Source organism: Microtus pennsylvanicus, chromosome 6 (assembly GCF_037038515.1).
Source record: "Microtus pennsylvanicus isolate mMicPen1 chromosome 6, mMicPen1.hap1, whole genome shotgun sequence".
NCBI classification, from domain to species: domain Eukaryota; kingdom Metazoa; phylum Chordata; class Mammalia; order Rodentia; family Cricetidae; genus Microtus; species Microtus pennsylvanicus.
The window spans coordinates 121633559-121661320 of record NC_134584.1 but is presented as its reverse complement, the minus strand read 5'-3'; the positions used below and the strand labels follow the sequence as shown (position 1 = coordinate 121661320).

The window sequence follows — 27762 nt, the reverse complement described above, 5'->3', positions numbered from 1 at the left end:
CCATAGAATGTCCTCCTCCCCTGCAGGTATGGTGATGCTGTTCGGGAAATAGATGACAGTGTTGGAAAAATTCTGAGCCTTCTGCAGAACTTGGGCATCAGTAAGAACACATTTGTCTTCTTCACATCTGATAATGGTGCAGCCCTCATTTCTGCTCCCAAAGAAGGCAAGTTCTGTTTCCTGTCCTCTGGCTCCAGGTCGGTGACAAGAAGGCGGTCACAGACTGAAACTCCCAGAATAGAGTAGAGTGCCTAGCAGCAAGGTCTTGACCCTGCTGACTCAGGCCTGGCCTGGGTTCACATGAATTTGAATCCTGAGAGAGGGGAACAGGCAAGTGTCATGGGGAGGATATGCTGTCTCGGGATGGTCCTTACCTGCAAGAAGCCAGTTTCCAGCAGCCTCAGGCTAAGGAGACTTTGGCAGCCAGGGCTTTGGCAGAATACCTGGTGGTGCTAGCGTAGACCTTGTTTGGCTACTACAGAGGTGGCAGGAAAAACATCCTGTCTTGGGAGCTGTCCAATTGGTGAACCTGGGACAGTCACCCATGGTGCTGCAAGGGCTCAACTATTAACATGAGGTACCTGTCACAGCTGAGGGCACAATAATCTTCTCATCCTGTATTGCCCTTAGGCAATTTGGGCTCCGCTACCTCCAGGTGGCTCAGTCAGTCCTACCACCCAGGGTCCTGGAGGCTTCCCAGTTTCAGGTAAAGAAACCCAGTATAGCCTCGTAAACTAAGGAAAAGCTGGTTTGACAATAGAAAAGACCACCGAGCCTAGCCAGGCTGACCTGGAGGTTCTTGATGCCCAGCTCTGTGATCTACAATGACCTTAGTTCTCATTCAAGCTCTCTATATACGTCTCAGAGGAAAGAGTAAGCCTCCATCACCTCCAGCAGATAGCCGGAGCTCAACTGCTACCTATTTGGTCAATTCTAAGAGATGGAAGGGGCTAGGCAGATGGAAATGGTATCATTTCTAACTGTGACCTTAAGACCTTGGTAGCTGCTCTCATGTTTGGTAGATTAGAGGGCAAGAGCCATCCTGAACCTAATGACGGTGGCCATAAAGAAGATGACAAAAGTCCCTGGAGTCTGTCAAATCTGTGCTCCAACTTGTTATAAAAAGTGGAAAAATAGGGGACTGGAGAGATGACTCAGCTGTTAAGAGTAGTGCCTGTTCTTCCAAAGGTCCTGACTGTGAAGACCAGAGGGGACCTGGGGCAGGCTGCATTTTAAGTGGGACCCTCCCCAGTACATGATGCCTGGGAATATTAGCGTCTAAGAAGACTAACTCAAAAGCGTCAGTGTCTGTTGCTTGTGATAGGAATGGGCGTCTATGGCTATTTTCTGTTTCTGAGCAGTGACTGTGAGTAGAGGCTGGTGGCAAGAATTTTCTGTTCTCTCTGGAAAGCTCTGGCCAGAGCATCTTAGCTGTCTGGATCAGAGCTACCCAGGTGTCCTGACTTGTGTCTGCAGCCTGACCTCTCCTCTTGGTTCTTTGTCCCTGTGATGACCTCAGGACTCAAATGTGCCTAACCAGGAGTTCAAAAGTCAAGATTGCCCGCCAGGGGTGCTGTGTGTCCCTGATTCCCCAGATGATCTGAGCCCTGAGATCTTGAAACTGTTAGGTGGTGACTCTCGTCCTCAGGTGGCAGCAATGGTCCCTTCCTGTGTGGGAAGCAGACGACATTTGAAGGTGGGATGAGGGAACCTGCGATCGCATGGTGGCCGGGGCACATTGCTGCAGGCCAGGTAAGTCAGCATTGCACACTGAAGCTATATCTCCTGCAAGGTCTCTGGGGCATCAGTGTCCAGGTGATAAGGAGGCTTCTGTAGTCAGCTAACTGCCCATGTTCTGTGAACTTACAAGGGACAGCTGCAGCCCTGATGTCTTTGTGGCAAAGACCAGAGGTGGGCCTCAAGTGGGCGAGTCTGGCCACCTTCATACCAGGCAGCACCCTCACCCCCAAGCTTTGGCCCCAGGTAGGCCACCCCTTGTCTAAGAATACAGTCTGGAACTTGTAGTCGCCACACTAAGTGCTTGTTGCTGAGATCACTGTTCCTCAGCTGGCCTCTTTCCCCGGTGATCTTGAAGACAGTGTCCCTCTGGGTTCCTCAGTTCACCCTGCAGTGGCAGCCTCCATATACTTAGGGGTGGACAGGACAACTGACTGTAACAAATACCGCTTGCGTGGACAGTACAGGCCAGCCTCCTGCTAGAGGCCAGATGATGCATGTCCTCTATCCCACCTGCTGTCTCACGTGCCTATTACTGTGTGGGATCCTATAGCCACAGAGTCCAGGGATTGCAATGCAAATGTCCCTATGGCTGTCACTCTGACAGACACAGTCTTTACCCTCCCCTCTAACTGCACAGATTAGGAAAGTGAGGCCCAGAGAGGTCACCTGTCCAGCCTGCCAGCTACAATGGCAGAACTGGCAGCAACCCCCAGGCATCCAGACGGGACCTCCATTCCTACTCACCATGCTTTGGATAGTCTCCATGTGTCCCCAGCAACAACTGGGACTTATCCTCAGTATCTAGCTTCTAAACCTAGACCTGTTTGAGCCTCTGCACCTCACTCCCTCTGCCTATGGCCTCTTAATATGAGACTCCAGGTCATACTAATCACCAGAGCACCATAGGTTGGTGGATCTCACAGTGTGTCAAACAGGCCTGCCTGTTGTCTGGCCAACTCCCTCTGTAGAACAGAGTGACCATGCAGTAAACACATCACATGTAGAAGAAACACGGCTACTAGAATCTTAATGGACACGCAGACTGGCCATGACCATCTAACCCGTATGAAAGGGACCTGGCCCACAGCTGCACCTGTGGAAGAGAGGGAACTCTTCATTTCCTAAGGCCATCGCTCCCAGCTCTCATGTAGCTGTGGGAGCACTGAGCCAGTTATCATTGCATGAGGAATGGAGACACAGGAGACTCATGAGGTTTTCCAGGGAAGAGACGCTTGGTATGGCCTTTGTTCCACCATGAGGAGCCACTTAAACCCCACTCCCACCTGGTACTGGCAAAGCGCAGAGAGGTAACTGGGAAAAGGGAGCTGGAGCTGCCTGCAGGCCAGGGATGCCTAGCCCACTGAACTTAAGTCCATTGGGCTCAAGAGCATCTGCTTCCACAGCTGTTCCTGCCAGGTGCCCTCTGGTACCAGCTGAGGAAAAACAAGGTTTGACACTGGAGTCAAAGGCACACAGTCTTGCCTTCTGAGGGGAGAAAGAGCAGCGCTCCAGAGCTGTGGCTTTCTTTTCACCATGCTTCCCACAAGACAACAAACTGGAATGGGTTTCCATGGCATTTACGCTGTGCTCCGTAATAACTTAAAACACCCCAACATTCATCCGCCCTGCAGCAGACACTTAGCACCTGGCAGCAGGGGTATAATTGCAGCCTTTGATGCAGCTTCATCTGGAAGAGCTCACAGCAACCTCCTGCTGCTGAGTACAGTATCACTAAGAGCTCCCTGAGCTCAGCGCTGTGCACTGACAGAGCTGTCAGATCCCCTCCTTTCAATCCCTCAGCCAGGGACATGCTCCCTTCTCTTATTTGTTTCCAAATGATTTAAGTTTCTGGATCTGCAACCCCATTCCCTCTTTTTTGGAGCGAAATACTTAGAAGGGACCATGAACCACTCAGAAGGCCCTTGTTGTTCCCCTGCTGCCGTAGGTGGGGGACTGGCACCTGTAAGAATGTCCCATTCCCAAGCAGACTCTATAGAAGAGTGTCCATGTCAGTCAGGGACCCTGTTATATGGTAAGTCATGTCTGTTAGATTTTGGGGTACAGAGTAAAGAGACAAAAGGCAGGAAAGAGTCTGACCAACTTCAACAGATGGGACTTTTATTTCGAGCAGTAAAGGACAGACAGTGAAGAAGGGGTCACCGGGTGGGGGCGGGGAGAGCTGGTTGGGATCTTTTATAGGGGAGGTTGTGGGGTTTGGGAATGAGGAGTTAGGTACAAGAGTACGCGCAGATTACAAGGGTCTCTTCTGGAGCTGTTTGTCCAAATAAGGCCATTTTATCTTTAGAAACTGCTCTGCCCCCAAGCTATCAGGACGCGGGTGTGTTAGGCAATGGCAGTAAGGGGCTGGAGTTTCAACACAGAGGTGGAGGATTTCAGCAAACCGTAGGGGAACAGAGGTTCCTTGGTCAGGTCTGGCCGGGTTTGTTCAAGGTTTATTCACTAGTCTCTCTAGCTGGCAGGGAGTGGTAAGGGAAGTGCGGTCTAAACTGAACCTGGGTGAGGTCCTGACTGGCTGCTGTGGAGTCCCGTCTTCCTAGAGGACCACAGACACCCTTCTCCAGAGGCTGTGCTCCTTGGACAGTGACCTTCCCAAGCCACAGAGGTCAAGAAAAAGAGATAAGCACACTCCCTGTCTCCAGGACCAAGGAGGCAGAGCCACAGAAGACCCCCAATCACCTATTGACTGGGGCTGCCCTTGAACACGAACAGAAAACAAAGACTCTTCCCACAGAGCTAAAGCCTCTATAGACGGACAGTAGTGGGTCCTGCAAGCGCCCCTGGCTCTCTGGGAACTTCTGAGTGGGGAGAGCAGGAGGTGGCACCATTCGGGTTGGTTCCTCTCCACCTGACTTCCTTGCTACTTCTGGGACTTTCCTGGCCTCTGCTCTTTTGATGTGCAAAGCTCACTGTAGCCTTCAGGTGTCAAGTGTTAAAGTGAACCTTGCCTACTCTCTTGGGGCAGCTGAGCCTTGAAAGGTGGGACCCTTGTGGTGTAAAGAGCCAGGAGGAGGGGTTGGAGATAGCTCAGCAGTTAAGAGCACTGGCTGCTCTTCTAGAAGACCTGGGTTCAATTCCTGGCACCCACACGACAGCTCCTAACTGTAACTCCAGCTCCAGGAGATCTGACACTTTCACACAGACATACATGCAGACAAAACATGAATGCACATGACATAAAAATAAATTATTTAAAGTGAATAAAAAAATAAATTATAAAAAAAAAGAGTCAGGAGGAGCCGCTAGCATTCTGGGTCTAGCTATAACAGCCGATCCACATGTAGCGGGGGATGAATGTGACCTGACTCTGGGTCAGATATGCAGTCTAAATCCCATTTACCACCCAGGAGCCCCGGGACTTCACTCAATCCTGGCCGTGACCCGCCCCCCCCCATGGTATGTGGCAGATATGTACATGTTGGAGCATGTGTGCACACCTGCTGACCCAGAGGAGAACCGGGTGTTTAGCACCTCAGGCTCCAGCCCCCCAGCACCACCTGCTCAGGACGCCTCAAAGGAGTACTACATCTATTTCAGGTCAGCCGCCAGCTGGGAAGCATCATGGACCTCTTTACCACCAGCCTGTCCCTTGCAGGCCTGAACCCACCTAGTGACAGGGTAATCGACGGACTTAACCTACTCCCCACCATGCTCCAGGGCCAATTGATGGACAGGTTGGTACTACACAGCATCCTTTTCAGCCCCAGCCCTACCTCCCTTGCTCCCACTCTTCAGGATGGGGCCCAGAGCTGCTCACAGGCTATAACTTCCTCATTGACTAGCTATGACCCATACGGAAGGAAGAAAGTATACATGTGAGAACAGAGGGAGACAAGATGGGACCGGGGGACCTCGTAGCTAGACCCTTGTATGCGCCTGGGAAGGATACCAGCCTGGGTCCATTGGGACACTGGGAAACCCTGACTCTTAAGGAAAGCATCTTAAGGCTTTGGAGGGGGGCTTCTTCCAGTCCCAGACCCATCTGATTTCCAAGAAGGAGGATCATTGTCACCAGTTCAACTCCTTTGCCAGCCCAACCTCCTAGGGCCTGGCTTTGCCTCACCAAAGGCCAAAACAAACAGGGAATGACTTGGGTCAATCCCTATAGCCTTGTTGGCTACCACACACACACATACACAGTGCCATGTGGGTCCCCAGGACCTTATGCTTGCTAGGAAAGCATTCTACTGAGCCACTCACCCCCACCCCTCCTACCTTTTGCACTATGAGACCTTAGTACATCTTTGAAGTATTAGCTGATGCCCGCATGGGCAGCTCACCACTCCCCAGCCAGAGCCCCACACATGAATACATGGACTTGGTCATGATTCTTTCTCTCCTCAACACAACAGGCCCATATTTTATTACCGTGGCAACACACTGATGGCAGTCACTCTTGGCCAGTACAAGGCCCACTTCTGGACTTGGACCAACTCCTGGGAGGAGTTCAGACAGGTACAGGCCCCTGAGTACAAGCCTGGGAGATTCCTGGAGAACCGTGATTTATCTACTTCTAAGCTACCACCAGGGGAGGTACCATGGCCCTACAGCCTCCCTTCTTTGTGTGGCCCTGTGGGTCCTACCCATTCTCAGTTATCATGTGCAGGTATCCAGGGATAAAGGCTAGTCACACTTCTTTCTCTCCTGTGTGATTTGGGCTCCCTGGGAAATGCTAGGGGTATATAAGAGGTATCCTACAGAGAAAGACACTAGGGGACAAATACTCTCCTGGAACGTCCTACCTTCATAGGAGGTCTTCAGAGAGCACAAGGCCCAGGTTCAGGCAGAGCGCCCCACTATCTACCATGCCCCTAAGCCTCTCCTTAGCCCCATTTCTTGCTCCTTCCAAGACTGGCCGCATGGGTGGTGGCCTGCCCAAGCCCAGATGCTAATACCCATAAATGGCAGCACCCATATCCACATCTTTGTGCCTGTTCGCGGTCTGAAGGTGAAGTGCCACCCCACATATAGCTTAGGCTCCTGCTGGCTCCGTGGCTCATGCGGGGCTGCCATAGACCTTCTGTCCTGCAAGCTGCTGGACCTACCTCCTCCATCCCCTCAGGCTTCCCAAGGTCTTTAAACACTTGAAAACCTACTAATGTGCCTTAATAGGGAAGACATTTACTTAATGAAAAACCCAAATACTAGAACATTCTGAACCAACTAGGAAGCAAACCATAAATGTCTCAGCTCAGGAGGCTCCAGCTATGCAGGGCTTTGGGCTGGGAAGGATGCCAGGCTTAGCTGGGCAGGTAAACAGCATATACCCAGGTGGGCATGTGGCCATAACTCAAAGGTATGACTCCCCAGTGCCTTGTTTAGAAGTTTTGAGCAGCCTAGGACAATGTCCAAAACCCATGTTTCATCCATCCCCTTTCCGACCCATACTGCCTCAGGGCCGTCCTAAACATTGGCCTGCCATGCCATTGACACTGTGTTCTAGTCAGGGTTTCTGTTGCTGTGATGAAACACCACAACCAAAAACAAGTTGGCTCCTAGCCTACTCCAGTCACGTCAGGAGACCAGGGTCCATCAATCCCACCCTCTTAATCTTAAATTGAGAGGTCCATGTTACATAGAGACCTGAGGTCTATACAGTGGGTCACCTGTTAAAGGTTACAGCTAGGCCCAGAAGAGCCAACATCGGTCTTGGGTTTACCTGATGGACCCAGGCCCTCACGGCCCTGTGCCACTAACATAGGCCCTGGTTTCTTGGCCTTATGTTACCTGCATAGTTTTGCGGGTCAGCCTGTGGAAGACTCATGCTGTCACAAGCTCCTCTGCACCCTGTACACGGTGCTCTTATTTCAGATGCAAGGGTCTCCACAGGCTGTTTTGAAGCTGAGGAGGAATCCCACGAAGGACAAATTCATGCCATCTGAGCTGCCCCTGGGACACAAGTCCATGGGCTGGAAATCATGGGTCTGCTCACTGTCCCCTCCTGATGGCAAACACATAGGGAGAAGGCTTACTTAGAGTCTATATGGCTGTCCCACTAGGGTCCCTCTGTACCTTGGCCCCACTCTTGTTCTAAGACCAGGCCTGAGTGAAAAGTTCCTGCACCTTATAAGCCTCTCCGCCGACACAGCAATCCAATCAGACCAAATCAAACTGAATTAGAAAAACCCCAGATTTAATGGGTAAAACACTCCTGGATGATCTTCTGTGCCCCCCCCCCCAAGGAAGGAGATGGGGAAGAGAGATCAAAAAAACATGAGTCTGTTTTCTGGAGGGCAGTTTAAACCCTGTGGTAGTGGTCTTGAGCATCTCTGGGGGAAGGGGTCATCATTTGATGGGCTTTCTGAGATGCAGCAGGGTTTGGAGAGAGATGAAGAAGGGGGTTTGGGGTAGGACTTCACCAGAACATCCCAGACTCTTTGGCTATATGGATGCCAGGGGTCAGGGTGGAGCTTCCATCAGAACACCAGGCTATTATAGCCTGCACATTCTACTCCAGGTCACTTGAATGGCTAGCCTGCTCCACTTCCTACTTGGTCCTGGGACCAGTGGAACCCAGGATTCCTTGGTGTGATTGTTCCATATAGACTAATGGGCAGGTCCTCGATACAGTGACAAGTAGGCCCCACCCTTTGGTGGGAGCTTTAACATCCCTTCCTCGCAGTGCTAGAAACCAGCCAGGCCTGGTGGGAAGTGAGGAGAAAATACAGAGATGGACAAGGGTGCCAGACCCATTTGGAGCAGGGTTTTTTGTTTTGATTTGGTTTTTCCGAGACAGGGTTTCTCTGTGTAGCCCTAGCTGTCCTGGAACTCACTTTGTGACTAGGCTGGCCTCAAACTCAGAGATCTGCCTGCCTCTGCTTCCCTCCCAAATGCTAGGATTGTGTGTGCCACCACTACCCAGATCTTTTTGTTTTGTTTTGAAACAGGATTTCTCTTAGCCTTGGAGCCTGTCCTGGCACTTGCTCTGTAGTTCAGGTTGGTCTTGAACTCACAGAGATCAGCCTCCCAAGTGCTGGGATTAAAGGTGTGCACCACTACTTCCCCAGCTCTTTTTTTTCTTTCTTTCTTTTTTTAATTAGCTGATTTTTTTTTTTAATTTAAACTGCAGCTGTTCTGAGTTCCCAAGATCTGGCTTTTAGACCTGAAGCCCAGCTAGAAGGGGAGGGTTGTTTTTTAAAGGCAAAAGGTCACAATCCGCCCCCTGCTAACGTGAGCTTCTGCTGGTGTGAGAACAGCCCAGGTCTTTTGCATTCATTCCTGGAATTCCTGGCATTGTCTTAACAGCCTCAGATTGCTCAGTGGACTAGCTTCAGACCTCAGCTGCTACAGTACCTGAACCTTCACCATCAGAGGGTTTGTCCCTCACCACCTCTGCACACTCCGTGTTTGATTTCCAGCATCCTGCCTGTGCCGGCCATCTGTGCTTCCAGAGCCAGACCAGAGTCCAGCTCTGTGGGGGCGATAAAGCCTAAAGCACAACAAGCGGACTTTCCTGCCAGTGCCCCGGGGTGAGGGGCTCAGACAACGCAGCTGTAAGAGAGCTCCTAGACCAATTAGCGGAATCTTAATTAAATAGCTTATTTGATTTGCATCCAAATTATAATTTATGTGCTCCATCTAGACTTGGGTACTTCTCCACTGTTTTACATTTTCATGCTAACAGCGGTGGCTCCCTGCTGTGCAGTGTTTGTTTGTCCCCTGGCAGGGCCTCCAGGAGGCCCAGATTCTGGAGCCCACTTTGATTGGAAGGTAGCCTGTCCTTCCAGCCTCCAACTTGTCTCTTCAGCTCAGTGCACATGGAACTTCATAGCCTATGGCCTCCCTGCTTTAAAAACTGTACAACCATCACAGGGGTTTATATAACTGCACACTGTAACACCATCACAGGGGTTTATATAACTGCACACTGTAACACCAGCACTGGGGTTTATATAACTGCACACTGTAACACCAGCACAGGGGTTTATATAACTGCACACTGTAACACCAGCACAGGGGTTTTGTATAAGGTGTTAGAGATATTTGTTAGTGAGCTGCACTGCATTGCACTTTTTTTGTCCAACCACCTTGTCAAATGTGAACAGTGTTGTCTCTCACTGTCAACATGGCTGGCACTAGGGCCCCTGAGTCACGGTACTTAGAGTAAGCTCCTGCCTCACAGTTCTGTCTAGGACTGTTGGAGGCTTGATTTGGGACATTCCCCATTCCCCATCAGTGCACCCTAAAGAGTAACCAGGAGATCTGGGAGGGAAGGTCGAAGGCAAAAGACAAGGCAGACGGGAACCACTGTAGTGGAACCAAGCTGTGACTAGGAGAGATAGCTTCAGCAGCCGAGTTATCCCACAAGAAGCCTTAGGGGTTGGCTCCATGCTGCATACATAAGTACTTGTTCAGCCTTCTCTCTGTACTTCTGAATGCAAAAATTAGGGTTATTTGTAGTCTGTGCTCTTCTCTTGAGTCTCTTGGTCACAGCTGTTTGTAGCCTTTAGCTTCCATGTTCAGCTCTGGGTCTCTCAGCTTTCAAGCAAAAGGTCCTTCTTCCTCTCTGGTCTAGTGACTCATCCTGACTCATCCCCTTCTGAGAGGCTCACTGTTTCCCCTGGCCACACACTGAGAGCTTTTTTATTTTATGTACATTGGTGTGTTGCCTGCGTGCATGTCTGTGTGAGAGCGTGCATGTCTGTGTGAGACTGGAATTTACAGATAGTTGTGAGCCATCATGTGGGTGCAGGGAATTGAACCTGGATCCTCTAGAAGAGTAGCTCTTAATCGCTGAGCCATCTCTCCAACCCCACACTGAGAGCTTTATGGCGTTCTCAGGAGCGCTCCTCTGAACCTGTGGTCAAAGTCAAGATATGAAACTGCCCAGACTGTTTCATTTTGTTTTGAGACTCCCATGTAGCCCAGGCTGACATCAAACTCATCATATTCCTACTTCTACTTCCTAAATGCTGGGATTCCAGCCTAACTGCCTAGGCTACTGTAAAGAGCTTTTTCCCATAAAAGGGTACAGGAAAACTTGGGCAGACACCCAGAGTGAGCTGCTGAGCAGCTGTCAGCCTGAAGCCTTTCCCTTCAACCAGGTGGCCATACTGTACCCGACTCCAGTCCACCAATGAACACTGCGGCACCGGGTATGGAGGATGTGTGAAGAACGGGACCAGCAGGGCATCTCCTGCAGCGTGGGCTCTGGCTCTAGGATGCTCACTTGGTCTCTATGCCTCTCGTTGCAGGGCATTGACTTCTGCCCTGGTCAGAATGTCTCAGGAGTCACAACCCATTCCCAGGAAGAACACACGGAGCTACCCCTGATCTTCCACCTGGGACGTGACCCAGGGGAGAGATTCCCACTCAGGTGAGGCCGGGGCAGGGTCTCCACGCTCCAGAGGAGACACTGGCCAGCCAGGCCAAAGATGAGAACCACATCTGGTGGTCTGTCTTCCCTGGAGTTATTCCTCTGGTCTCAAAGGAGTATGTATGTCTTTGTAAGGACATGAACCACACAGAGGGATGGAACCAGAACTCTAGGCGCTCATCTAAGGCTGATATAGAACCTACCAATTCCCAGAAAGCTACATTTCCACCTTGGGCCTTGCTCTCTGGGAGCTCCCTTCTTGCTTTCCTTTCCTGGTTGCTTCTCATCTCTGCCCCTTGTAGGTCCAGTCCACTGACAGCCTGCAGCAATGGGTCCTATACTCTTAGTACCTTCAGGGATGGCCAAGGGCAGGAGTGAGGGATCCAGGCTTAGGATACATCTGTCTGCACTGAATAGCCCTCGGACTGATAGGAGGGAAAGAGAGTGAGGATGTTCAGGGACATGATCCTAGATTCTGGAGTAAAGTGCTTCAGGTGATATCCAGCATCCTGGAGCTGAGGGTTTCTAGTGGTCCCCACTGGCTACCCACAGTGACCAGTTCTGGTGAGCTAAATGGCCACTGCAGGGTTCAAGGACACTGCTCCTACCTTCCCCTATTCTCAGCAAGATTTGAACATCACTGCGCACACAGTCAGTGACTGGCATCACATCCACCAAACTCCAGATGTACTAACAACTCCGAAGCCAAATCTGGCCCAATTCACTCTGCTTCTCCCCGGGAGGCTAATGGCTCTCTTAACAGGATGGTAGGTGCCTAGGGTCCTGGAATACAAGTCCTGTGTCCTATAGCACTCCTGCCAGATTGGAAGGCACAGCCTTCTCAGTGACAGGCTAGGACTTGGTATTAGATTATAAAACAGAGAACTTTAAAACACCAGGAAGGTCCCTAAGGCTGCTCCTACATCCTGTGTGAGTAGCCCTCTGTCTCCAGCACCTCAGAAGGCAACCTTTTGGAAATAGGGTCCTGTAGATATTGTTAAGGTCAAGATGACAATGAAGTCATCCTGGAGAGTGGTGGGGCATTATTCTGAGAGAAAAGGGACAGAGACATCAAGTGGGGGAAGACTGCTTAAGGACTAAGCAGAGATGAGCCAAGGGGCTGGGCCGGGCAGGAAGGTGCCTCTCAGGTTCTCTAGAGGAAGTGTGGTCTTCTGCAGTGCCCCAACTTCAACCCTCTGACTTCCAAACTGCCAAGGTGGGGAGCCTCCTTTCCCTTCTTCAGGCAGAGACTGGTATTTCCTCAAGACCCACATGCACATGAATGTCGTGAACCATGGGAGCTCTGTTGATAAGGGATGGTGGGGTTGCAGGCTTGACTGGCTGACCTATAAGATAAGTGCCTATGTAATTGACCACCACTGGCCTCATGTCCTCAGGATCAACCCAAGGTTCACAGTGTCTTTTAGTGATGCCCCCTGCTTCATTTACCCACATCTAACTTGTGCTGAGCAGTTTGGGTCCTTGGGGAATCTCTCATCCTGAGATGCCTCTTCCCCAGGACATAACTGCGCCCCAGGAGCCTAAGTCCTCTTTCTAGGAGGCTGCTGTACTGGAAGTGGCCCTGCTATCATCAGGGAGCACCCAAATCCAGCACAAGCTTGGAGGACAGCCTAAGCCTCTGAAGGCCTTCAGGCCCCTTGAGGGTCACAGTGATGGGTGGGATACTTACAGGGTAGGGAGCTTATGGTCATCTTCTCACCAGTCATCCTGAGACACAAAGAAATCTGAGGACTTGGTTCACATGCAGAATTCTCTCTGCCCATGGCTTGTCAGAGCCTGAGTTGCAGATAGCTGAGATTCATCTGCAGCCTGAGCTTGGAACCCTGCATGTACATGGCCCCAGGCTCTGCCCTTTTTAATCCGTTGTGAGCATATCAGTGGTGTGTGTTATACGTCACATAGTGAGTGTGCTATGGTTTGCTTCACACTCAGCTAAAGATTCCCTGACAGTCCAGCAGATGGCTGTGCAGTTTTTCAAGACAGGGTTTCTCTGTGTAGCTTTGGAGCCTGTCCTGGAACTAGCTCTGTAGACCAGGCTGGCCTCGAACTCACAGAAATCCATCTGCCTCTGCTTCCCGAGTGCTGGGGTTAAAGGCATGCACCCAGCTCCGTTAACCTTAGTAAAAAATGAATCAAATGCTGGAGGCTTGTGCTGGAACTTTAGGGCTTTATGTGTTTTCTCTCCATCTGTACCTGATCCCTTCTCAACATAAGACAGTTCCTTCTAAGGAAAAAGCATGTGTCATATGTGTATATGTTTCAGAATAGTACCCACTGCTGTGGCAGTTCTTGTGGAGAGGCCCAGTCTCCGACCCACACCACTGGGTTCTCATCACACACAGGTCTTGTTGGCAGTAACAGAGGAGGACTTGCTGCCATAGCTCAGCTTCCTAGGCCCTCATTTCCCTCCCCTTGTGGAGTCTGACAACAGGAGAGCAGCTCACAGTACAGACAGCTGTCCAGGGAGGCTCATGGTGGGAGCCCGTAGCCTACTCTGACTTCAGACTGCCACCCTTGCTCTTCCCACCTCTAAAGACCAACACGAGGTCTCAGGCTTTCCAAACTAGACCACTTCATGTCCTAGAATGTCTGTGAACCTCCTGAGCTGCCTGCCAGGAGCAGATTGACCTTGGACACAATAGCCTTGTAACCAGAACCGCCTTCTCTCTAGCTTTGTCAGTGATGAATATCAGGATGCCCTCAGCAGGATCACTCCGGTTGTCCAGCAGCACCAGATGTCCTTGGTCCCAGGACAGCCCCAGCTCAATGTGTGTAACCAGGCTGTTATGGTGAGTGGTCCATGCATGCATGCATGCCAGGGCTTGCCTGTGCTTGTCCCATGCCATGAGGACACCTTGGCTCCCTGTACACATGCAGCTCAGCTTGGCAAGGTGCATTCAAGCACCAAAATGGAAATCATTGTTCCGATCAGTATGGGAGGGAAACACACAATATCCCATTACTGCTGAGGACTATTGGAGGGTGAATAGCCTTGTTCAGGTCCGGGCACCGCATCCTGTTGACAGAGGTTTCTGTTCTGCCCAGTCCCACAGCTGTTCAGTCCCCCCAAAAAACATACAGAGGTCTACATTAATCATAAACTTGTTGGCCTATTAGCTCAGGCTTCTTATTAACTTTTTTTATTCTAAAACTGATTGGCCCAGTAGCTTGGGCTTCTTATTAATTAATTCTTATAACTTAAACTAGCCCATTCTTGTCTATGTTAGCCATGTGGCTTGGTACCTTTTTTGGCAGGCAGTCACATCTTGTTTCTTCTGCATCTGGGTCACTACTGCAGACTCAAACTAACCTCTTCCCAGAATTCTTGTTGCCCCACCTCTACTTTCTGCCTGATCGCTGTCGCCCCACCTATACTTCCTGCCTGGCTATTGACCAATCAGCATTTTATTAAAAATAATATAAGTGACAGGATAAAAGGCCATTGCCCCACAGCATTCCCCCCCCTTTTAAAATAAGAACTCTGAATCTAATATCCTTTGTTTAGCTTCATTCCTGACCTTTATCCATAACAACTTGTAATCAACACTCTAAACAAGAAAAACATCCATAATTCATTTTTTGGGAATATGGACGTAGTTTTCTAGGCTACTTCCTGCTGATTAGGGATGCTGATAATCTTATGGGGACCTAAAGAAAATTTTGAATTATGGTCAAGTCCTAACTGGAATATTCTCTGAGGCTTAATCATCTCAGCCAGCAGTCTTGAATCTGTTCTGGATATAGAACTCATCTGGGCCATCTGACCCTATTGGAGACTTTTCAGGGGGTCTTCCTTGATCAAATCTGATTTTTCTTAACCCACAATGAATCCACAGCCTCCCATTTCCTGTGAAAACAAAAGCAAAACCTCTTCTACAAAGTAACATGTCTTTTGACTTAAAATTCGAAGTCAAAGCATTTTCAAAATATATATGTTCTATTAATCTAGCAGCATTTGTAATCAAGTGTCTTTTAGCAGCTGTTGTTCCTTCCTCAGCCATCAAACCATTCAAAGACAACACAATAACATTCAGTATCCAGACTATGTATTTTTCATCTTTGCATGGCTTTATTTTAAACTCTATTTCTTCTATTTTTATTTTTTAATTTTTGGTTTTTTGAGACTAGCTTTCTCTATACATCTTTGGCTGTCCTGACACTCACTACATAGACCAGGTTGTCCTTGAACTCACAGAGATCCGCCTGCCTCTGCCTCACAAGTGTTGGGATTAAAGGTGTGAGCCACCACACCCAACTACTCTCTTTCTTTTTTATTTTAAGGACTTTATCCTTTGTCTTTTCTCTCCCAAGCCTACATATATTTTTAAACATACTCTAAACTGTTTAGAGTTTTTTTTTTTCCCATCTGAATCTATCTTTACTGTCTATCTCTCTTTCTCTGACCACATGAGTCTTTAATTTGCTAAGCCATATGGCTAGGACTAAAGTGGCTTTGACAACTGAATCCACCCCATTCCTTAGCTTTCTGAGAGTCTAGCTTCATGGCAGAGGTACTGGCAGGAGCCGTGTTTATTGCTACAACTCTGTGGAGTTTCAGAGTTCCTACTACCACCAAGAAGCTTGCTGTCGGCTATTCATAACACCATTTAAGTGTTTTGTGGTGGGGCCTCTTAAAAGGGCTGCAAAGTTTTTTCAGTTAAAGCTGAGTCAGGAAGCCTCTCTTAAATGAAACACATTTGCCTCTAGCTAACAGAGCCCACCTGAGAAAATGCTGCTATCAAGAAGCCATGTTTAACTCTGTTCTTTTTGTGTCTAGAATTCCTTCTAGAACTCTCTCAGGTTTTAAGTGGATTTAATTATCCATGTTGGCCCCAGCCTCCTCTGAAGGTCTCACTGGGACCAACTTCTTCACTGCGTTCACAGACTGGTGCATGTGTTGCTGGTTATTGTTAAACTCCTTCCCAGGGGAGATGGAAACATCTACCCCTCCTCCTAAAGTCCCAATAACAAAGGGAGGTACATCCCACTAATGTTTACTCTGGGGAACCAAAGAATGCATAGGCTTTCTCATAGGACCGTGGATGAAGAGTTACAGGCAGGAACATGGAAGGGGGGGGGTCACTTAAAGCAGCCATGCTGTAAAGTCTGAGGCCAGCAAGGATGACTCCCCATTGCTATGTAGATAGAGCTCCCTCCTATGTACTCTAGCCCCTCCCCAAGCCCCCAAGGTGTGACAGTCCTGAGCAGGCCTGGAACTGGTTGAGCCAATTGAAAAGCAGGGGGCCTGCTGGCGGGAGACAGCCGCCTACAAAGCTTGTGTCTTAAGTTGCTGGGCTTTTGTAAAGAGTCAGGAGGGTGAGGAAGAGGCTGGCCATCTTGGAAATTCATCATCTATATCACCTAGGCATAAGAGCCCCTGTGTCTGTCTGTCTAGCTAACAGGGAGTCTGTCTAACTCCTTCCTAGTCTCCCTGTGGCATAGCAGCCTCTTTTTCCTGGCTCCCCCACTTGTAAGCTGCCTGAGATGCAGGCAGTTGGGTACAGTTCTACCCCGAGGCTTCCCTCACTGGGCCTCAGTTTCCTTGCTACTTGCTTTCCGATTGCAACCCCACCAGCCACCCCCTTGTCTGCAGATCCAGAGCTGCTGCTTAAAGAGGGTCCTGGGGCTCCACATTCCTGGGATTCTGGAAGGCATGGAGATGGCCGTGTCTGTGCACTCCGGTCAAGTGGGTGGGTGAGGTGGAAGGGCCACATCTTGTAACTGTGCCCAGATTGAATAACTGAGTTCATTTTGTTGAATTTCATTTTCTAGAATTGGGCACCACCAGGCTGTGAAAAATTAGGAAAGTGTCTGACACCTCCTGAGTCTGTCCCTGAGAAGTGCTCCTGGCCCCATTAGTCAAGATCGGAATCTCCAGCCAGCCCTGCAAGTGCCTAGAAGGCTTTGGCCTTGGGATTGATGGGCAAAAGAGACCAGCTGTCCTCTGCCCACCCACTACTGGCTGGCTGGCCTCTGCAGCCAATAGCAAGGGTCCAAGGCTGCATATACTGGAGACCTGATCCGGAGTCTGCTCCCTCGCACTGCGGCCATCTTCCCAGCTGGCTATTGAAAGAGAAGTTCTTAGTGCCCTGCTGGCCTTGACCATGACCCAGTGCTGCAGCCCAGGGTCTGAAGAGCTGTCACTTTGTCTTCTCACTGTGCCTGCAGATATTTCAACCTTGGTGTCGTCAACGAAGGTGAAGATTTCAGTGCTGTGCCAAGGAGCCAACATCTACCTGGGCATCAGTCCTCACCCCCATGTCAACTCCCTGGAGTGACCGCCCCCCTTTTCCCACCGGCTGCAAACAAGAGACAAAGATATTTCATTGTCTGGTCCAAGGTGAGGTCAGTCACTGCCCCCAAGAGACAGGAAGATGACATCCTAAATTTCTGGCTCTGGCTCAGCACACTATGGGACCACTTCTGCTGTACCTGCCTCCTGTCATGTGCAGCCTACAAGATATAATCTCTAAACCCCTTCCCTGAAGGCTCATGGGAGTTGTCCATCCTGAACAAGTTCTCACATCTGTGCAATGACTGTAGTGCCGAAGCTGAATTGTGAAGGTTGGAAAATGATAATGAAGAGAGATTGAGAGAATAAATTCCCTTATAATAAATTATTCTGTTCCAAGAATAAATGAACAGGAGATGTGTTAGGCTGGCCTCGAACTCAGAAATCCGCCTATAGCTGCCTCCTGAGTGCTGAGATTAAATGTATATGCCACCATGCCCACCTATCCTGGTATTTGGAATAGATGATGGGAGACATTGTACATTAGATGGCCCATGTGTCTGTTGTATGAACTTCTCCTGGAGAGACATAAACATCTGTGTGCCTCAGATAGAATACCAATGACAGACCAAAGGAACCATTGGGTCCAATGAGCTCATTGATTACAGGAGCATGGATGACCCCAAAGCAGCTCCATCACCCTAACTGAAAGTCTTAATCCAGCATGGATGACAACTTCCCCTTCAGTTAACCTTCCGTGTGTGTGTGTGTGTGTGTGTGTGTGTGTGTGTGTGTGTGTGTGTGTACGTGTGTACTCTAGCACCTCCAGAGACCACCGCAAATGGAAGAATTGCAGCAGGCAGGGAGGTGGGAGTGAGGAAAAGATTAGTTGGGATCTACTAGACCCTCCTCACACCCTCTCCTTTGACAGAACATAACCCCAATCTGAAGGATTTCTTTTGAGTAATAACAACCCCATTGAAGATGATAATGCTAACTCGGAGGACAGTCTTCCAATCACTACCTGTAGACCCAGGTACTATGCTGGGCAGGTAGATCCCAGTCTTCTGTCCAGATCTTCTGGTCCCCTCCCCAAAGCGAAAAGGATACATCTTGCTGCAGAAGCACAAGAGAGTCTGTGGCCCTACCCCCACCCCGAAGTGCTACCCTGCTTTTCCCCTCTACTCCAGGCCATACATAATCCACTTGCACCTCTGGACCTGAAGCTATCCGCCAGCTCCCTTCCGGGCTAATGGGAAAGCAAGGTTGAGTCTCGGTCCCCTCACACTGCGCGCTGGAAGCACAGCACACTCCAGGTCCAGAAGGCGGGCCCTGGGAAAAGCGGGACTGAATAGGCAGGCGTGAGGGAGCCAGAACCCTAAAGGGTACCAAGGCTCGTATCCTTTTTCCACCCAGAAATAACCCCAGGCTTTCAATTTGATGTCACCTAGGTTTCAAGCAAAAGTGCTACTTCCTGCCAGAGGCCACCCCCCACCCCCGGCTCCCAGAGGCCCCGCCCCCTCACTTGCTGCCCCTCGTGCAGGACCACTCCCTAAGGACGCCCCGCCCCAGAAGCTCCGCCCATCGAGGACGCCCCACCCTTGTTCCCGGACAGGCTTACACGCCCTCTGCCCTTTCTCCCTCCTGCACGCGGCTATGGCGGAACCTGAGTTGCAGCTGGTAGCGCGACGCATCCGCAGCTTCCCCGACTTCCCCATCCCCGGCGTGCTGTTCAGGTGAGGTCAAGAGCCCGCGAGGCGTTGGCGCCCTACGCTCGGCCCCCGGCGCAGGCGCGTGGGCAGTCGTAAGGGGGATCTTGCTGGGCCTCCGCCCCCCACTTCGCCCGTCTTTGTTCCCAGGGATATTTCGCCCCTCCTGAAAGACCCCGACTCCTTCCGAGCTTCCATCCGCCTCCTGGCCAGTCACCTTAAGTCTACGCATGGCGGCAAGATCGACTACATCGCAGGCAAGTGGCCATGCTAGGCCGTTCTGGTTCCCCACTGTCCAGGCTTCCCTCCGTCTTCCCTCCACCCCTCTTTCTTCAACCCCTGACCCTCCTTTAGCAATCTGTTCTTACCTGCCTTAATTTCTTGTTGACCCTGGATGATTACTGCGTCTCCCACCCCTGCTAGGTCCTCTGACCTCAGTGTCTGTTCCTATTAGAGATGGACTCTGCTCTGTCCATGTTCAGGGCCAGACCTTCCTCTTTTAGAGCGGGAGGTTGAGCAGCCTGACGGCAGGACTGTAAGGAGCATATGTGTGCTTTGAGAACTTTGAAGAAGGCCTTGGAACCTCCAAATGGACCGCCTTGCTAGGGGTAGTCACTTGCTAGCTCATCTCTAGGATGAGCTAGATGCTAAAAAATGTGTAGCCTTGCGACAGAAGGGGGCGTGCCTGGACGGGCTTAGAATCTGGTAGCCTCCAGGGGCTGCTTATCCCTCAGGACTATCCTGGAGTGTCTCTCCTACAGTCTTGGGCTGATCGCCTGTGGTGTACCAGGCTCCATGCTTGGGCTTCAGAAACACCCAAGGATTGCTGAATGTCTACCAGGGGAGTCAGACATGACCCAGATGGTGAGAACTCCAGACAACAGAGTGACCCTGACAAGTACTCAGAGGTCTCCCCAGAGGTGACCCATCTTGTACCCTGTACTACAGATAAAGTGCTGCATTTGAGAGGTGTCAAACGGGGTGGTGGCGGTACACGCCTTTAATCCCAGGAAGCAGATCTCTGACAGGCTTCAAAGCTACAGAAGAACCCTGTCTCAAATAAAAAAGAGGTGGCAAAAGCGTAGGTGTCCCTGAGCTATACAGAAGGCAGATAACATCCCCAAGACTAAGAAGCTACCCAGCAGCCATCAGCGCCTTCTAGCTATAGCTAGTAAGACCTAGTATTTCTGGCCAGTACTGTTCTCTCAATACTAGGTCTCTTGGAAATCCCACACCCCTCAGCTCCGACAACACCCCTCTGTCACCCTAACAGGCCTGGACTCCAGGGGCTTCCTGTTTGGCCCCTCCCTCGCTCAGGAGCTGGGCCTGGGCTGTGTGCTCATCCGGAAACGTGGGAAACTGCCAGGCCCCACAGTGTCAGCCTCCTATGCCCTGGAGTATGGCAAGGTAGGTGGGTAGCTGTCTAGGAGTCAGTGTGGGAAAGTTTGAAACCCATTTTATGCCACTAGGAAATGTGGGAAAGCTAGGGGTGGTGGTCACTTGTTAACTCCTAGACTCTATTTCCTGTCTGCAGGCTGAGCTGGAAATCCAGAAAGACGCCTTAGAACCTGGGCAGAGAGTGGTTGTTGTAGATGATCTCCTGGCCACTGGAGGTGAGAGCCATGAGCTTCAAAGGGACAAGCTCTGTCTGGGGTGCTGACTCAGCAAAGAGCCTTACTATGTTCTCTTCCCTTGTCCCTTCACCCCAGGAACCATGCGTGCTGCCTGTGAACTGCTGGGCCAGCTACGGGCTGAGGTGGTGGAGTGTGTGAGCCTGGTGGAGCTGACCTCACTGAAGGGCAGAGAGATGCTAGGACCAGTGCCATTCTTCTCTCTCCTGCAATATGAGTGACAAATGGTGGAATAGTTGCTGCACCCCAGCACCTGCGGCCGGACAGTGGCTCAGCCTCGCCACCTAAGTGACCTTTGTAAGCCACCAGCTGCCCTTCCTGTGACTGTTGATTTTGCTGGTCAGCTGGTCACCATGGCTATGGACCACTTGGGTCCTTGCACTTTTCTATATGTGCTGAGTCCTAGAGCAGAGCTACTGCAGGCTACAACACAGCAAGATTAATAAACAGTTTGGTACATAAGGTTCTTCCTGTCATCTTGCTGCACGGATCACATAACACAGCTGCCTGGCAACTCCGGCCCAGTCCAAGGCAAGGACAATACCTGCTCCAATCCCAGGCAATCTGTAGGACCGGACACCGTCACAGGACCAGAAAGGGAAATCAGAAGTCTCTGTATCCTCCCACCCCCAGCAAAGGGTGACTGGGGGGGTGGGGGGGCAGGTGGTGGCTATGTCACTTTGTGGACCTCATCACAACAGGTAGGCTCAGTATAGAAGCTAGAGCCTCTAGAAAGTTTTCTGGGCTTTTAGAACCAAAATGGAGACAGTGGACCAAGGGCATAGTCCAGTCACTACCTATCTAAAATCCTATTTTGAGGCCAGGTGGTGGTGGCGCACACCTTTGATCCCAGCTCTTTGGAGGCCAGCCTGATCTAGGGAGTGAGTTCCATGAAAGCCAGAGCTGTTTCAGAGAAACCCACACCTATTGGAGCATCAAGAGCAGTGGGTCTGCTGGGGTGAGAGGACTAGCCCGGCATGCGCTAGGCAGGCACTCTGCCGCTGGTCCACCCCAGAAGATTGTTCTCACCCAGGTTTTTACTGGCCTGGTCTTGCAAGTTACAGAAGAAAACACCTCACAACAGTGGGCATCATTTAAAGGTATTTTATGGTGTGACCTGTTCGGCTTGGTCTTGGTAGCACTTTTATTTAAATATTACAAGACTATATTAAAAGTCAAGATTAACAGTCACATCCAAGGCCATAGGAATGGAACAGAAGCTTAAAAAAAATCTTCATTTTCATAAATTTTGGTCTCAAAACCTATAAAATTATTTTCATTATATACAGAAGGCCCAATTTCACTCTGCCATTCAGAGCTCACTGTCCTTATGAAATCTGGCCAGAAGTCCAAGTTTTCCGTGTGGGTCCTAAGGCTCTAATCAAGAGAGCAGCTTTAATGAGCGTGGAAGAGCAGGCTAGGCTGGCCTGGGGCTCCCATCTGGACCGACAGCACCTGGAACTAGACGAGTCAGACATCCGACATCCTCTGCTCTCACAGTTTACTTCCCCAGCAACCACAAAGAGCTGGTTCTGGGGTACCCCAAAGCCGCTTTATGAGAGCCATGGGCACAACCGCTGCCCATACTGGCGGTAAGCCTGTGGCATGGGGGGGGGGGAGCTCAAGTGCGTTGTTTTGATCAAGAGAACAGACCATCAGGCGAAGAACTCAGTCACAGCCCTTCAGTGTGGACACGCTGGGTCAGCCTCGCCGTGAGGCCAGCTAGGTCAGCAGCTTTGTCCAGCTTGATGTAAGTGTCCGTGCGAATGCGGTGCAGGCTGAGCCAGTCTGGCAGCAGCTCGGCTAGGAGCAGCACGTGCTTCTCCATCTCCCCTGCAGAAGTGCATTGTGAGTTTAAGCACAGTATCTGGATGACTTGCTCAGCTCACTTACCCAACCTGGTACCTTACACCCCTCAACATGGCCTTTCTCAAGGCTTAGCCACTGCTGTGGCCTGGGGGTCCCCGGGCACTGCTCTCAAACACCAGGGGAATGAACAACAAGGGGAAGACACACATACTCCAAGGCAAACAAACTGTCTCTGGTCAGAAATGGACCCAGCTCCTTGCCAAGAACACAGTGAGCATGACTATGCCCACCCTCCCCCATCTTGCTCTGTACAAACCTGAGCTCAGGGCAGCTTGGCAACTGTCCACCATCCTTGCGCAGACCACCTCCATAGTGAGTGCCGGCTTGCGCTCAGACACAAAGACACCACGCAACACCCGGGCTAGCTCTGGCAAGCGCTCTAGCCGCTGCAACCGAAGTTCCTGTTCCGGGCACCGTGTCATCTGTGCCAGCTGTTTCTGGACCTCCTTGGCCCTTATCTGCATGAAGTGGGTCAACAACACATGGTTACCAAGGCCCCGTCTGGTCACCAAGGCCCCTTACCTATTACCCAGGACTTACCCGCTCCAGCAAGGCCTGAGACACACCCTTCAGAGCACTGGGAGAGGCGGCTGGTGGGGTGGCTGGTGGAGTGGCTGGGAGTGCTGGACTAGAGGACCCAGGGCTTCCAGGCTCAGTCGAGCGTAGGGCTAGGTTACTCAAGGCCCTCTCCATCTGCAGAGTAAGCACAGGTCAGATGTCACAAACAGTGACTTGTGAGGGGAAGCCCTTTGCCCTCTCCAGGCCAAGTTCCCAGCATACACAGCCAGCTGAGCTGCTGCAGTTCACGTATGTGCGTCTGAGAAGGTCGGGGCACATCTTATTTCTGTGCCTTTAGCTGAGAAAGTAAGAAGCAACCAACCCAGAGGCACTCAGCTGCTACCTCCATACTACCTGAAGGGATGAAATCAGAGAGCCTCACCTTGGGTGACATCAAGTTGCGGGCTCTGGCCAACACCTCCTGGGCGGTGGTGAGCTTCTCTGTGACAGGAGGCTGGGGCAATTCGGCGGGTTCAATATCGGGTACTTCATCCACATTGAAGCGTGGGTGCCAGCGTGTCAGCTGGTCTTCAGGCACAGCCATGGGGGGGTTCAATGAGGCGAGGAAAGCCTGGAGGAAAGGAGAGCATTGGGCTACGATTCAGTCCCAGCTAGAAGCCCTCGCTCAGCCTTTCTGTGCCTAGGTAGAGAGCCAGGTATAAAGAGGCACGTTCTTAGCATGATATAGGCATTGTTTTTTTTTTTTTTTGAGACAGAGTTTCTCTGTAGCTTTGAAACTAGCTCTTGTAGACCAGGCTGGCCTCGAACTCAGAGATCCTCCTGCCTCTGCCTCCGAGTGCTGGGATTAAAGGCGTGCGCCACCACCGCCCGGCTAGGCATTGTTGACAATGACACTAGATCCCTCTCAGGGTCTCAAGCTAATCTGAGCTCTCCAGCTTTGGGTTCCAGGCAGCTCTGTCCCAACTCCAGCCTATAGTGCAGAAGGTATCAGCAATAAAATCAATCCTCCTCACATTCATTTTAAGATAGCCACGGCAAGGGAATAAGAGGAACCTTTGTGTTTGCAGTCAGGACAGTCAATGAACCCGCTCAATGGCTCCACAAACGCCAGCGCTCACCTTGTGATGTTCCTTGACTCGGTCCACCAGGTTCTGACGGAAGACCTGTCTGCGCTGCAAGAGGCACGTGGCTGTGAGCTGGGTGGCACCAGCACCACCCTCTGCAAGAAGAAAACATGGTGAGCTCAGGCCCGTCCGGCTGCCCACCCATGAGGGAAATCCAAAAACTAGGCCTGACAACAACCATTTCACCCGCAAGCCCAAGGTGAGCGAGCCCACCCAGGGCCTCGCCAAAGACTCACCCGGTCCCAGCAAGGGTTCGATGGTGAGTTGGTAATCCGATCTCTTGATGCTGTCCTTGAAAGTGGGGACATTGCATTCCTGGCGGAAGCAATATGATGTGGGATACACGGTTTTGATCTGGCCCACATTGCGCTCTTCGAAGCGCCTACAGAAGAAAGAGGGCTGGGTCAGAAGGATCACGCAGACTGGCATCAGACTTGGAGGGCAACCAAACCCACTCTCTCCCACACCACACACTTGCGCATCATGTCCTGGACGCCTTGTTTGACTTTAGCAAAGGTCACGGTCTCAGACCGATTGTGAAGCATGCTCACGATGGTATCCATGCTCCGGAACATCTCAGCCAACACTTGATACTTGTAGGGCAGGACGAGGCCAGGGGGACCGGGCTGGGCCAGGGCATGGAAGCGCTGGTAGGCAGGGACTTTCTCGACACTGTAATGGGAAGCAGTCTCATTATGCCAACAAACCACACAATTGACCCTACCCCCACCAACAGACAACAGGACAGCAGAGCCAGAACCTCAGAACTCCCAATTTGCAAAGTCCTTGAGGATCTACTGCCATCTGTGAGGACAGCATCAGAAAGGGACAAGCAGCAGCCTGCTCCCTACACCTGCCTGCCCAGCACACTCAGCTTGGAGAGACAGGCACAGCATCCATACTGCCCACAGTACTTAGAATGAGCCAGAGGCAGGAGTGACCACGTCCTTTTCAGGTGGGGGACAAGGGCACAATGCTGGTGAAGAGTAGACTGGTGTATCTATGTCTAGACAATCTGGCTCTCAGCCCCGTGCCCCGGAGGCACACTAATTGTCTCCCTGCAAGTCATGGCACCCAGGCCACCCACCCCGGTACTGCAGTGCCCCCCCAACAGCCTGTCCTCCCCTGGACCTTGTGGCCACCTAGGACTCACCATGGTTGCTCTGTGGACTCCTTGGCATCTGATGTACAAGACTCCACAGCATTCTCCTGAACTCTGGCCCTCAGGGCCCGAGCTTGGGCTCCCAACTTACGTGCCCGCCTCAAGCAGGACTGGAGCTCTGAGACAGAGTCCTTTGAGGGGACCTAGGGACACAGGCACTGTTAGTTCTACCAGTTATTCGTAGCTCTGCCCACAGCCCACCCTCAGCCCAGCCTCCTTACCTTGTCCTGCTGCTGAACTGTGGCAGAAAGGCCTGGACCTTCTGAAACAGCGGTGTTCTTTATTCTCTTGACAGGAGATGGTTTTACTGGGGATCCAGCGTCTGCTGGAGGGCTGGGGTCAGCTGGGGAACTGGGGCAGGAGTCCTGGTAATTAAGAAGCTACAGATCAGTACACTGGGGTGGGGTGGGGGTGACCTGCTCAGCAGGAAGAGCACTGGCCAGAAGAGCCAGAACCAGGTGGTCTCGGTTCACTAGACCCTGAGGGCTGGAGCCAGGCTGGGATGGGGGGAGGGGTCTGTCATCTGAGGCGTCTAATGACACAGGCAAGATCCACCTGGTCTGTTGAACCTCTTCTTCCTCGAAGCAGCTTTCAGGCCTGGCTCTCTTGTGTTTTCTCTCCATTTCAGAAGCTCCAGCCCAATTCTTTGCGCAACAGCCACCCCCAACCCCTGCCTGCTGCAGTCTCCCAGCAAACCCAGGTCTGGTTCCTCTGGGGAGAGAAAGGAGTCCCCAGCCTGCAAAGAGACTCTAATCCTCCTTCAGTCTTAGCACCCAGTCCCCTGCCTCAGTGCCCGATAGTCAGGGTTTCCTCTCCTGACCAGGGATCCTCTGGGGTCCCACGCACGCCTCACCAGTCCAGGAAGCTGCAGCCTCCGGCGCGCGGGCGGCGCGGGGTGGTCGCTCCCGGGTTCGGTGGAGGGACGGGCGCGCTTGCGGCTGCTGCTCCGGGTCAACTCACTGGGCACAAGCCCACTGGGGCTTGGGGTGAGACAGACCGACTTGGCCCGCGGAGCGGTAAGGCCCGGGCGACGGCGAGCATAGAAATCAGTAACACGACTTTGCGCCATGGCGCCAAAATGCTAGTTCCCGCGGATTTCGCGCGGTTTTCGCGGCTTCAGACTTGCCCCGCCCAGACGCTACTCCGGAGCATGCGCGCTAGGATACACCAAGACGCGCATGCGTCACGCCGGGCCACCTCCGGGCCGCGGTTTTGGGTTGAGTTAGCGCGCAATTAAGAGCGGCCCGAGGCGGGTGGACAGGAATGGGTTGGACTCTTGACCAGTGGCGGGCTGACGTGCGGCGTGGCACATGCGCTGTCCGTCATTTACGCGCACTAGCCTGGTTGTGGCGCGTACGGCTCTCACATCCACGTCGCGCGCAGCTCGAAGTGGGCGGCTGCGAGCCAATGGCTCCTGGCCCGGCAGACAGGCTGCCTGATGGAAGAGGACGCTTCTGCTCCTGTTGATCACATTTGCAGAATAATAGTCTGGTCTCGCATGCCAGCAGCGTAGCTGAACCAGAGTCACAAGCAATTGCTGAACATCTGGTTCCAGGCGCGCGATGAGTCTACCCAAGACGGCCCACGCAGCCGAGCAGGCCCCAAAAGCATTTCTCTTGCCACATCCGGGCTATGGAGTGCAGGGGTCGGCTCTGGGAGGGGCTCCAGGGCAGGAAGCGGCCTAGAGGCGTGGGAAATCAGGAAGGCGACGCAGAAAGGATTGATTTCTTCAGTCACTGCCACCCAATGCTCCCCCACACTCCTGGAGGGAATGACCATGCACACGATGCTGTCATTTTGGGCAAAGGTGGCTTCATAGGGGGAGGGAGGACATACAGGGAGGGGATATAGCAGAAGCAGAACCTGGGAGACCTGGAGAGCTGTAAGGACAAGCAGCACTGAAGGAGAGTTCCCAGGAGGCGGGGGCTGTGCAGTCCAGAGCATCAGTCTAAAATGTATCTGCAGCCGTAGGGTAAAGGACCTGGAGTAGTGGAAGGTTTTTTTTTTTATTTTTTATTTTTTTAAATCTTTTTTTTTTATTAGGAAAATGAGAAAAAAAACAAGTTTCCACCTCCTCCCAGCCTCCCATTTCCCTCCCCCTCCTCCCACCCTTCTCCCCCTAGTGGAAGTTTTTGAGACTTGATGCTTGCACCTCATGAGTATGGTATACCTTGGAGCCTCACAGCCCGCGTCCCTTCTGGATGCTTCCCTGCAGTCAGTAACCATTCTGCCTTTGTAAGGCCACCCCTGGAAAGTAGGCCTTTAGGATGACACAGCATTGGAGTCTCACAGGAAATCTTGACTTGCCTCAGTGACAGGACAAAGCCAGCTGTCTCCTGGCCGCGGCTGATTAGATAAGTGACCGCGTGGTTGAGCCAATCAGATGTTCTCCTAGGATTAGCGCTGCTCTAGGGTAGGAAC

At 51.6% G+C, this 27762-nt stretch overlaps 3 protein-coding genes across 5 annotated transcripts in view; 2 read left to right on the top strand and 1 right to left on the bottom strand.

The window, feature by feature from the left end:
- Positions 1 to 17869, top strand: part of Galns (galactosamine (N-acetyl)-6-sulfatase) — a 31147-nt gene extending 13278 nt beyond the window's left edge. For 2 of the 3 annotated variants that reach the window (XM_075977535.1, XM_075977537.1), the window contains 7 exons: positions 27 to 166; positions 1649 to 1752; positions 5296 to 5432; positions 6111 to 6213; positions 10953 to 11074; positions 13767 to 13884; positions 16868 to 17749. In XM_075977535.1, coding sequence (XP_075833650.1) covers positions 27 to 166; positions 1649 to 1752; positions 5296 to 5432; positions 6111 to 6213; positions 10953 to 11074; positions 13767 to 13884; positions 16868 to 16954 — 811 coding nt within the window. In that variant the 3' untranslated portion in view covers positions 16955 to 17749. Of the gene's footprint in view, positions 1 to 26; positions 167 to 1648; positions 1753 to 5295; positions 5433 to 6110; positions 6214 to 10952; positions 11075 to 13766; positions 13885 to 16867 lie in introns of all 3 variants that reach the window. The other variant, XM_075977534.1, reaches the window with a different exon arrangement.
- Positions 17870 to 18892: 1023 nt separating this feature from the next.
- Aprt (adenine phosphoribosyltransferase) lies at positions 18893 to 21129 on the top strand. Its single transcript, XM_075977538.1, has 5 exons — positions 18893 to 19063; positions 19187 to 19293; positions 20310 to 20443; positions 20571 to 20649; positions 20746 to 21129. Exons 1-5 carry the CDS (start codon positions 18984 to 18986, stop codon positions 20886 to 20888), a joined length of 543 nt encoding a protein of 180 aa, XP_075833653.1. The 5' UTR covers positions 18893 to 18983; the 3' UTR covers positions 20889 to 21129.
- Positions 21130 to 21758: 629 nt separating this feature from the next.
- On the bottom strand, positions 21759 to 26502 carry Cdt1 (chromatin licensing and DNA replication factor 1). Its single transcript, XM_075977533.1, has 10 exons — positions 26195 to 26502; positions 25563 to 25706; positions 25333 to 25484; positions 24654 to 24851; positions 24416 to 24561; positions 24174 to 24274; positions 23477 to 23665; positions 23077 to 23229; positions 22793 to 22994; positions 21759 to 22500 (listed from the first exon to the last, which is right to left on the bottom strand). Exons 1-10 carry the CDS (start codon positions 26408 to 26410, stop codon positions 22340 to 22342), a joined length of 1662 nt encoding a protein of 553 aa, XP_075833648.1. The 5' UTR covers positions 26411 to 26502; the 3' UTR covers positions 21759 to 22339.
- Between the last annotated feature and the right edge of the window lie 1260 nt (positions 26503 to 27762).